This window comes from Talpa occidentalis, unplaced genomic scaffold, assembly GCF_014898055.3.
Source record: "Talpa occidentalis isolate TD23 unplaced genomic scaffold, MPIMG_talOcc4v2.1 talOcc4.4, whole genome shotgun sequence".
Classification (NCBI taxonomy): Eukaryota; Metazoa; Chordata; class Mammalia; order Eulipotyphla; family Talpidae; genus Talpa; species Talpa occidentalis.
In genome coordinates this window covers 52671701-52683747 of record NW_023604295.1, presented here as the reverse complement: position 1 = coordinate 52683747, position 12047 = coordinate 52671701, and the positions used below count along the sequence as shown (strand labels likewise).

General features: G+C 37.5%; 1 protein-coding gene across 2 annotated transcripts in view; it reads right to left on the bottom strand.

Moving 5' to 3' along the window:
- The window catches only part of SLC9C1 (solute carrier family 9 member C1), a 72722-nt gene extending 61437 nt beyond the window's left edge, over window positions 1-11285 (bottom strand). The window contains exons 1-6 of one of the 2 annotated variants that reach the window (XM_037525565.2): window positions 11173-11285; window positions 7787-8042; window positions 6585-6685; window positions 5217-5345; window positions 4727-4892; window positions 1427-1555 (exon numbers count right to left, since the gene is read on the bottom strand). In XM_037525565.2, the coding sequence (XP_037381462.1) occupies window positions 1427-1555; window positions 4727-4892; window positions 5217-5345; window positions 6585-6685; window positions 7787-7928 (667 nt within the window). In that variant the 5' untranslated portion in view covers window positions 7929-8042; window positions 11173-11285. The remainder of the gene's footprint in view (window positions 1-1426; window positions 1556-4726; window positions 4893-5216; window positions 5346-6584; window positions 6686-7786; window positions 8043-11172) is intronic. The other variant, XM_037525567.2, reaches the window with a different exon arrangement.
- Window positions 11286-12047: the final 762 nt, after the last annotated feature.

The window sequence follows — 12047 nt, the reverse complement described above, 5'->3', positions numbered from 1 at the left end:
GTGCTCTTCCTCTACACCTTACCCCCTCTTTTTTTTCAGGGGGATGGCAGATAGAACAATATCATGCTGCAGAAGACCATAGAATACGAAAGACACCCTGTGAATGGAGTAATATATGTAAATAATTTTCTCAAGCAAGACTGTAATCATTGCTTTTCCAAAAGCAGTGCAACTGGTAACATATAACAAAGGTAAAAATGCTTTTCAGCAATATTATGGAAATATTTTCACTTCTTGGACACCCTGAAAGGGTCCTGCAGTGAAAGAACACCTTCCCTCCTCCCCATCCCAGAGACTACACTCTGAGAATCACAGTTGCAGGAGGGAGATATGGGTTTGATCAGGAGGAGCCCATAAGGTGCTTCTGGGTTACTGGTAATATGTTATTTCTTGTCCTTGGTGATAATTAGCCATCTGCATGCTTTATAATTTTCCACTGTAGTGTGCATATATTACTGATTTTATGCACATGCATACACACACAATAAAGGGAAAAAATGGTCCAGAGCTCTCTGAACGGGGTAACTTGCCATCTCTCTGCTTACAAACACTGCCCTCAGGCCCTGTGAAAGGCCAGGGGAGGCACACTTCCTTCTGGTGCTGTTAGCTTTCTGGGTTGCCTGCAGGGAGCTACAATGGAAAGGGTGTTCAGAAGGAAAACTGCTCCCTCACCACAGGTGGAGACACTACCTGGCTTATCTTCTGAGTTCGTTTCCAACACAGGAAAAGCAGTATTTCTTATTCTAGCTGTCAAGCATTTGGGTTTACTGCAGGCCCATGGAATGTTGTTCTTTTTTTTTTTTTAACATTTTTTTTTTTTTTAAGAGGCACGTATTTTTATTTATTTGTTTGTTTTGTTTATACATGCACTGGATACAGTCAGAAGCGCGGGAGGGTGAGAAAATTCACCAGAGCCAGAGCAGGGAGCAGAGCAGGCAGAAGGACTGAAGTACACTGCTGAGGGGAGCAGCGGGCGGCAGGAGAGGTCTGCGTGCCATGTGGGACCCTCCTCCGGTGGCCGGTGGCCAGGGAGCAGCAGGGGATCGAACTGGTGCCGCAGAGGCCGTGGTCAGCTTCACAACCCAGCGCTCAACCACTGTGCCACCGGGGAGGCCCGGAATGTTGTTCTTATAAGTATCTTCATGAGAAGGCCCAACCCAGGCTCACCACAAAATTACAACTAATGTTAAACAAGGATGTCTGGTAGTATATTTGCTTTGAGTCTTATCGTGACCTAATAAATCTATTCAACAAATATTTTATTGTTTAAAATCTATTTCATCTTTTTTAAAAGGGTAAATCACTATATTAATACTATTGAGTTTGTACAAGAATATCTTGTGGTAAAATAATACAAAACCCATATCAACTTTCAGAACACACACAATTCTGGTTTTTTGAAATTAAGTACAAAATAGGTCCTTACCTATGGAGCTGTTCACATGAGATTTTAGGGTGGTGTTAATTTCCACAATACTGGTATACAAAACGAAAGAAAGTACAGAAGTTATCAGACTTTCTCCACTAATTAAATCAACGAGACTTCTAGAAAGACCTACAAAAAGCAAAATACTTTTTTTAAAGGTAGGACAAACTTCATTAATATTAAAGTATTTTATTAACAGGTAGGAGGATATTTTTAGGTATGGATTTATGTAACATAGCTTCCCCTACAATTTTAAATAGAACTTTTACAAGAGCATACAAGAGCTGGGGTACAGGCCAGAGATGCGGGGGTGAGAGGATTCACCAGAGACAGAGTGGGGAGCAGAACAGGCAGATTGACTGGAATACACTGCTGAGGGGAGCAGTGGGCGAGTCAGGAGAGGTCTGCTGCACCATGTGGGTTGCTCCCTGGCCTGCTGGGGGATCGAAGTCGTGCTGCAGAGGCTTTGGATTGCTTTGTAGTGCTGTGCTTAACCCCTTGCGCCACCAGGGGGACCCTTAAATAAAACTTGGATTATGTTTGGAAACTCTCTTGAAGGAAATTTGATTATATATTAGCTATAAGTAAAATCTAAACTATCATAATATGACAACAATTAGCTGTGGTCAATAATGGTTTTTACAAATGAGATCATCTATGTGAGCTCTCATTCATCATTTCAAAGCAGAGATGGAAACATGAAATTCGTTATTTATTAAATTCAGTAATCTGGCCTATAAAAAACACATGCATCAAAAAGTCAGATGTATTTAAGATAAGACAAAAAAAGAAAGATGATGGAGAGACAAAGTAAATTCATAAATTAAGGCTTTAAAACATGGCATCTATTAAGGCAATTGTCCAATCAGTCTCACTGTAATTATACGGTGTCTCCCACCAGATACTATCTACTTCCAGCACCAGATATTATCTATTTCCATCTTAATCCTCCATTTATTGTGATTATTTAAGTTAAATATCCATCCTTTGTCATTATTTTCTGCTGTTAAATGTGCTGGTAATGGTAAAACTGTAACTTGGAGCATGTGTACTGATTTTGTAAATGTCCATAGGAAGGAAGTGCTATTACAAGGTAAAAGCCTTTCTTGTGAAACAAAGACTGAACAGCTGTGATCACAAGCACTGTGATCACAACCTAAGTACAATTAAGAGAAGGAAAGCAAGACAGACTGTTCCTATAGGAGCTCAATGGCCATGATGGTCAGTTCTTCCCTTCTCTCTGTATCTTGTTTTTTTGTAGGACTTTGCAGTTTCTGTTATCAAGAAAGATTTCTGGCTCCTCTCCTTTCCCCCTGCCACCATCATGGCAGTATACTCTGGCTACCCTAATGGAGGGAATGTGAGAAATATGTGGAACTGGGCCTCCCTGGTGGCGCAAGGGGTTAAGTACGGCATTATAAAGCAATCTGCAGCCTCTGCAGATCCCTGGCTGGCCAGGGAGCAACCCACATGGCGCAGCAGACCTCTCCTGTCTTGCCCGCTGCTCCCCTTAGCAGTGTATTTCAGTCAGTCTACCTGTTCTGTTTCCTACTCTCTCTCTGGTGAATCCTCTCACCGCCCTGCCCTCCCCCCTTGCAACTCTGGCCTATACCCTAGCTTTTGTATGCATAAATAAATAAATCTTTGGGGAAAAAAAAGAAATATGTGGAATAAAGATACATCTTTCAGTTGAGGCTATCCTAAATCACTTAGCATCCAGATGACCTGCTGAGTGATTGTAGATTCACTAGGGATGTTCAGCCAAGTTCAACCAAGCTGAATCCTTATCATCAGAACTGCCAGAAATAAGAATGAAAAATAAGAAATAAGAAATAATTGTTTTAAACTACTGTGTTTTGGAGCCAATTATTACTTATAAAAAACATAACTGATACAGTGTATAATATTTCACTTTAGAAAATGGGACTATAATAACATGTGAATATTTGGAAATAGGGAATAGATAGGGGTCTATGAGGAGTCCACAAACCATAAAAAGCTCAAGATAATGTACATGGACTCAAGGACTCACTCATAGGTCTAATCAGATTTTTTTTAATTGATTTACCATTGGGTTACAATGTCATGTAAGTTTCAGAAGTAAATCACACCTTGGTATGTGCCTATACCACAGCGAGCGTGCCCACTACTGAAGTTCTAATGCTGTTCACTCTCAAACTGTCTTCTCTGCCTGTTCCTCCCACCCTGTTCCCCTCCCCCTCTGAGATATTTTTTAAGGATAAAATAAAAATATATAAAAAATCTTTCTTTGATAGTGCAGGCAGAGATGTTACCAAGACAAAAATACTTTGTTTTAAATGATTCAAAGTGAAGAGAAAAATAATTCAAAAGTAATGACAGACTGGCCCCAATTTATTAGAATAATCTTATAAATTAACATCCAGAAATGACTTAAATTCAACAATGGCAGGCTGGAAAATCAGGTGAATACTAACTCATATGAGATTAAACAGTTAAGAGAAGTATGGAAGGCTCTCAGGAAGCAGAAAAAAGTTTCAGCAGAAAGGGAGCTGGTACTGACATAATCACAAAGAGTTTGGGTTGGTGATAAATGTTGGCACTTTCTTTGTCTAAAGTTGTACCTCACAATCCCCTTGCTTTGAAGACTTTCCTTTAGTTGTATATTTACACATGATGTGTCTCCCCTGAGAATGTGAGCAAATACATGGGTGTGCTATATTTCAACTCTATTTTCAAATAAATATTCAAGTTCTCATTAGTAAAAAGTGGCTGTTATGTTAACTTAATGTGTATTTTGTTTTTAAATATAGATTTTTTTTCTCCTAAAACAGTACACTCTGAAAACATTGATTAGTGATTTTAATGTCTTAACAGAAAAATTAAAGGATTTTGGTCCTAATGATGACATAGCTTCAAAGGCATTTTTTTGTGTTTAATTTTTTTTTACAAATGGCATTATCCTAATGAATGTTTTCAAAGGAAAAGAAATGTTGGGCAATATAAATGTGACCCCAATGTATATGCAGCATTATAATCCCTATAGAACTGTTCTATTGGCTCAGGTAGAAGTATGTGTGAAGTCATTGGTTCCATACAACTCCCTGACCTAGTCTACAATTGGATAAAAGACTGAAAAGAATATAAAGTAAGCACATCACTGGCCTTTCTTTTGTTCTTAGCATTACCACTCTTGACTCTATGCTCAATCCCCCTCCAATTCACAAAGTGAAAAGCTAGTGAACAAAAGATCTTAAAACTAGACAAGTAAAATATGTAAAATGATATTTTAAATATAGAAAAATAAGAAAATATACCAACCAAGGTCTCTTATAGCAGTTGCAGTCAGCATGGGATCTGAACTCATGAGGATAGTTGAAAATAACAACCGTGGGGTGGGTTGCAAAAGTAATTTATCCACAGATGACAGATACCAAAGAATTAATAGATAATTCACCAAAAAGCCAGGAATTGAAATTAACAGTAACTGCAAAGAAATTTTAGAGATAGAAAAATCAGATGCCTTTATATTCCATTTTTAAAGCAGATAATCAGGATTATTGGCGAGGTAGAGCCATACTCTACCCATGAATGGGGAAATTTAAAGATTAATAATTTTGTTATTTTATTTGCCAAATCTGGAAATAAGGGACAAATATTGCAATGAGATTCCTAGGGCCTAAGAAATATAGTTATAGAAAATCCTATCTTATTACCTAGTTTGGAGCAAGATTAAAAAAAAAAACACCAATAAAACTCAACATATAGCAGATCATGAGTGAATGATATTGAAAAAGAATACTTCTCTTACCTGCCAGAATAATTTCTGAAGCATGTATATATCCATCTCAAATGCAACAGTAAAGATAATTACTGGTGTAAATATACCAAAAAATAAGTCTGGGCTCATTGATTGTATGGCATCTGCATACCTTTGTACCTAATAATATAAAAATATGTCATTTTCTTATTTATCCATATTTCTGTTAGCAAAGAATTATATGCCAGGCACTTCTATCTCTAGCACAAGAGAAAGAAGACATCACAATGTAACAAATGTGTTACCTTTGTTGGATTTTCATACTTTTTCATCACATTATGATCAATTATAATAAAAAGTTAATGCACATATCTATACCCACTTTTTTTTTTTTAAGGAGAAGGTATAGGAAGTACATTGACATATGCTGAAATAAGCACATAACATATTGTTGGCAAAAGTAGTAGCAGTAATTTTGTTCCCTAAATCCATACCATTGGGTAGTTATCTCCCATAACTCCCAAAAGATGTAGGAAATTTTCAGGCATACAAGAGGAAGAAAAGGGTTTAATGTAGATGGATTGTCATATACAAAATCCACAAAGGAGTAAACAATCATATCAAATTTCAGAAGCTACAAATAATTATTCAAGTCTTCTATAGAAGATGTATGTAGAAAAATAACAGGGAAAAGGCCTGGGAAATTACCACAGATCATTAAGCAACTAATTGATGGTGCTTATTACAAATAATTTAGTAGACATTTTAAAACCTTATAGTGGGCATCCACTCAATATTCATTGATGAAGGAAATGCTGAGTTCCTACTATATTAGGAAATATCTGCGTTTGGAAGATCATTTTCCATGGGTCTCTTGGAATTTCTCCATGTCTTATGAGTGGAGGCTCTGATTGCTTTTCTTCCAGACTATCTTTTCAAGATTATTCTGATGGCCATCAAATTTCGAAGATACAGCAAGTGTCTCTATCTTTGATCCTCCAGAGCAAAGAACAGGTATTCTATACTGTCCATTGTATTAAAGTTTCCCTCTGGGACAAGAGGGAAGATGAGTCTACAGCCCATCATAAAACAGTCTCTAAGTTCTGCTTTCTTCTCCTATAACCATCCCAGTGTGTATGTGTGTGCACATTTCCCCTGGTCATCTACTTCTTCTTACGGAAACTGGGGCTCATGGAACAGACACAAGAAAATTCTGATACTCTATCTACTACTATTTCTGGGAGTTACAAAACTTGTTTATGACAAAGTAGTAACCTGCTTCTGGTTCTTACGTGAACATGCTTTCCATAACTGGCCGAGCAATAAAGAGAAAAATAATTTTATAAATTTTCCTAAGCCATTTTTGTATTATTATGAATCACATATATATTACAAAATACTCATATTTACTAAACATACCTGATCAGATGTAAAACTTAGCATTTCAAAACTGCATCCAATTAAAAATAATATCACAGGGAGAGGAATTGGAAAGTCTTTCAAGTGTAGGTTCAAAAATGCTGTAAAAAAATGTCTTTACTGAAAGGCAGTTAAACATCACACTTATAAAAATTTAATGTGATAGGATTTCTTAATAGTTAGAACAATATGATACTGTTTCTTTTCTTCCTGTATTCCTGCAACTGAAACCCTCCTTCACATAAGGAATCAGTATAACTATGAATCCACTGGTTTCCTGCTTTACCTCTTCTATGAGGTATCTCATTTCTTTAGAATTGTTAGTAAATATTGCTAGCATCATTGGCTCTTATTACTACTAAAATATTTATAACAGTTTTCTACATGCAATCAATCAGATAGTTTCTTCAGCACTCCTAGAATAAGAAGTTAATACACAACTGATCTTTAATGAAGTTGACTGATTCCCAAGATAATACTGAGAAACTATTTATAATAATTTGCCCAATGAGAAATCTATTGTTAGCTTCACATTATATATGAAGATAGACTATAATGAATATTTAACTTTGTTCATCATTATTTTCAAAGTGCAATAAGCAATATTACAACTCTTTCTACAAGTTAATGCTTCCCACTTTATAAAATAATTCCAAATCAAGTTTAAGGATGCCAAAAAAAAGTTTCTTTCTTTTGATGTGTACAATGCTATTTTCTTCTCTTCAGAGCTAGGCATAAACTATCATTTAAATAACAGAACACACTACTAAATGTTCAGAAAGTAATAACCCATTCAGAGGAACTATTATTTTGAACATTGTTTATCTAAGTGCAGAAAGCAGTGGGAGAGGTAAATTCAAGATATGATTGAAACTATAATTTATAACACAGATAACAGTAAATTCTCCAAGTCTTGATTTTCTGCTTCAATTCTCCCCATCCATTAAATCTAGCCACATGGTTGATCAAGTAAGAAGTTGTGAATACTTTCAACCCAACTGAGGTAAGGAATAATGCTCAGATATTACAAATCTCTTCTAGGATCAGATTATTTTTTGTATTCATTTGATTGAAAATCTAGGGATGAAATTATGAATTTAGAACACAATTTTAATTTCTTACTACTGTTACTTTCCTTTATTCTAAATGATAGCACATGTTAGATATAGTCATAGAATAAACTCAAAGAAAGTTATACCTACCTCCAACTGCACAGATCAAAGACAATATTAGAATGATTTCAGGGAGGTCGTCAGCAGTTTTCATGAACAAAACCCTGAAAAACTTCACCCATGAACCACTCAGTCCTTTTCTAAGAAAGTTTAATTTGTGTTGCAAGGCCATCTTGTGGTTTATCACAATCCAGCTGAATCCAACTCTTATGACTTAGCAAAACTCACACGGGATCAAAAGAATGTAAGATTTGCCTTTGTGGTGGTCCTCCAGTGCTTTCTAAAACTAAGTAAAAGAAAACAAAAAAGATCATACTTCTCCTTTATTATTATATTACTAGTGATATCTTAGGGTTGGACAAAATTAGGGATGCCTCCCCTTTCTGTGATGCTTTCAGATTAAATGAGATAGAAATTGTATAATCCCAAGTGACAGAAACTAGCCAGTGTCTTACTTATAATGCCAACTACTATTTAGCTATTATTCATGCTGCACCTAACCAAGTGTCTGAAATGATTTTTAAAATCTAACTATTCACTGACACCACAAACCAGTAGAGATTACTTAACTCTGTGGATGAACAACTGAGGGACTTGGCCTCACATTATCTTAACCTCTGGAATTATGTTCTGGCAGCTCTTCCAAAGTGGGGGTGAGATGGAGGTAGAATATTTGGATTTTTTTGTTGTTGTTCTATTCTGACAGGTTAATAGACCATGAGGACATTTATTTGATCTCATTTGGAAAGCTGAAAGGCCAGAGTTTCCCTAAAATTTGATGCATACTTCCTCTCATACTAGCAGCTGCACATTTTCTAGAGTCTGCTATTAGCATCTTATTTGGATGCCTTGTTGAGCAATCATTTATCACTCAACTTTCTCTCATAAATCAGCAGTTTCATATATATAATTTCTAAACAGAAAGTTAAATGAATACATGATTAGTGTGAATATAGAAAATGATCCAGAATCACATCATCTAGTTACTCTTACAAGTTTTATTTACATTTGAGCTCATCCTTACATAATTATACTTTATGCTCTTTCCATTTGGCATTGTATCACCAGCCTCACAAAGCCTTGTAAGGGCCTCCCCGGTGGTGCAGTGGTTGAGCGCTGGCCTGTGAAGCTGCCCACAGCCTCTGCAGCACTGGTTCCATCCACGGCCACCGGCAAGCGTCCTACATGGTGTGCAGACCTTTCCTGTCGCCTGCTACTCCCCTCAGCAGTGTACTTCGTCAGTCTGCCTGTTCTGTTTCCCGCTCTGGCTCTGGTGAATTCTCTCACCCTCCCACGCTTCTGACTATACCCAGTGCTTGTATAAATAAATAAATCTAAAAAAAAAAAAACCTTTAAAAAAAAAAAAACCTTGTAAACAACATTTATAAAGGTTATGTCGTATTAGCACTGATGTAATAGCTTCCTAGTGTGTAATTTCTCTTATCATATGTATTAAGAATCAGATAGGGAGCAATAACGGATAGGGAGCAATATGTGTGGCCTGGGTCTTATTTACACTTAAATCAGTCTGGGTGGCTGCCTGGGCTCCCCAGGCAATTTTATTGTGTGGCCAATGTGAGCAACTCACCAAATTAAAGGCAACATTGCTCACTTTCTAGTCTCAAAATCAGCTCCTTTCCACTATTCTTAAGTAGGGATTTGAAAAAAAGGGTATCATTGTTCTTTAGGAGAAGACCACCAGACACTCATCTGAGGTTGACCACGTTTAATTTATGGTTTGTTGCAATGAAGGAGAACATTCACCTTGGGGAACTGTGGTATGTTTTAATATAAGAGATGAGCTGAGTAATTCTGAAGAGGGTCTAAGGAAGTGAGGATTGACTAGTTTGGCTGCTGTCAGAAAGTAAGTTCATTTTTGTGCTTGGTTATCTCAATAAATCTTATCTTTAGGGAGGACAGACTAGAATGAAGCTAAAACTGTGATGGCTTTCAGAAGCAGAAGCCACTCATTTTCATAAAGGGAGGGGATGTTTGGAATTGTATTAGGGTTGCTCCAGGGCTTTGTTAAAGTCTCATCTTATTATGGTCTCAGTTACCTCATCTGATGTTGATGTTCTGTTAGTTTATGTCCAACAGAAAAACATGGACTAGCTGTGAGCACAGATCAGCTTGTAGTAACCTGGAGCAAGACCTAGTACTGAATGTCTGAAAATGTCAGAGCTGGTTTATTAGTTATTCATTTTGTTTTGTTTTTCCCTAAAGGATTCCTAAATTCTTTAACCTCACTTTAACATAGCAAGAGCTGGAGGTAGACTGGGGGATTTTGCTAGTAATACAAGTAGTGGCAAGTTCAGCCACCACTCTAAGACAGAGATTCTCAATCTTGGCTACACAATGGAATCACTTAGAGAATTAAAAAAATTCAAATGCTTCTCTCTCTCTCTCTCTGTGTGTGTGTGTGTGTGGGGGTGGGGCCACCCACAGTGGTGAATTGAGTTGGCCTGAAATACAGCCTGGATTTTGGAAAGCTGCCCTATGATTCTACTGAGCAACCATAACTTATAAGCACTGCTGTAGGAGAAGTCCATGTCATGAAAAAACATTATGATAGACTAGTGATATTTGATCTGAGTTAACACTAAACTATTTTGGAATACATTGTCATTGTCACCTATTAATTTGCCCACTGTTACTCCAAGACTAAGTAAGCATCCTGGAGCAAACATGCTTGACTGAAAAAAGTATTTTTTGCATCACAGCTATGCATCTTACATTCATTCACTCCTTTCAAAACTTAACATAGTTAGGAAACTTACAGTTTTCCAAACTTAAAGTAGGGTACCTGTTCCCACAGGCATTTTTCTCATTTCTAAAATTGTTATCTAAAAACTTTCATAGTAAGTGTTTACAATCCTACTAAATATTAATCAGTCTCATGTTTTAAGACAGGAGTAAAGAATTAGCAGTGAGAATAAACAACTGGGGTTGGATTGTCTTCTCCATAAATGCTCCTATCACACAACACAGCTGTGGTCTTACAAACACTGAGGAGTGCTTTCTGTAGTCTTAATGCTTCTTCATTCAGATTAAGCCCTTTCTCCTCCTCAGATCAGCTCCATATACCTGAGGAGATTCAATGTCCCGGTGTGCTTTCCTGTCAGTGCCTTACTAAGGCCTAAAGGGGACAGACACAAGCCAGGGGAAGAGTTTGGAAAGTTGGCATGGGAAAAGCAATGGAGGAGAGAGGGGTCAAAGGGGTAGAAATTCACATTGAGAGGCTGGTTGATCTTTGGGTCCTTGATAGCTCCAACAGGGATGGTGGGAACTTCAAAAAGGAAAGGCTAGCTGAACCTGTAGCTGGAATACCATGGGAGCTTTCGTTGCTCTCCAGAGGATGAGAAAGTGTCAGAAAGGAAGGAGGATCTTCTTCTATGGGAAACTAAAGGAGGACTCACCATCCAGAGCCTCTGGAGGAGTACGTTTGCCATGTAAAGGAGAGAGGAGGCTAGCTATTGTTCTCACCGCACAGCCTTCACAGCCAACTGCAACCAAGCTGGCAGTTACTTACTCCAGGTCCCGCCCCTGATCTGCACCAATTGGCTTTGTGTTCATTACCCCTGATTTGATTGGCTGATGAAATACAATCTAGACGGAGTTCCACAGCGTCATTGCCCCTTCACCCCTAAGCTAACACTTGAATCATTAAGGACCTAAAAATAAAGGACTTTTCAGGTGAAAAGAAACCTCTTTCACTTAATCTGACTCATTATAAATAAACTTATTTACCGCAATTATATACAAGATAATGGTCAAAAGAGGTGTTGGTGGTGTTAAAACAGTCCTCATAAAAGCACTAATTCTAATTTCTCTCCTAGCCATAAGCCATAGTCATAACACTCACATAAGAAAAGCTAATTAAATTTTCTTGAGAGTCAACCTTTTAGTTTTCTTAGCTTGTCCGTGAGTCATCATGACAGCTACAGAATAACAAGCAGGTATTTCAGGAAAACTATATTCATTTACCTAAAACTGTTAGAATCATTATGTATTATTGTTATATATCAAGCAGACAAGGAAGTAGTATTAAAGTGTGCATGATGACTAGCGTAAATGGTTTTCAGACTTTTCTGCCCTCCCACCATTAGGATTGCCCTGTCTGATGGGGCACCTGCAGTTGTTACATTGTTATAGCTGTGTTGTTTACTTCTGTGGGCCATGACTGCAGTATTGAGATAATGGCCCAGAGAAGGGGAGAAAGAAAGCCAGTGAAGCCCAGAGTGAAGACTTGCCTGGGGGCTTGGAGGCCTTCTGGCCGGAGCATCCCTGCCTG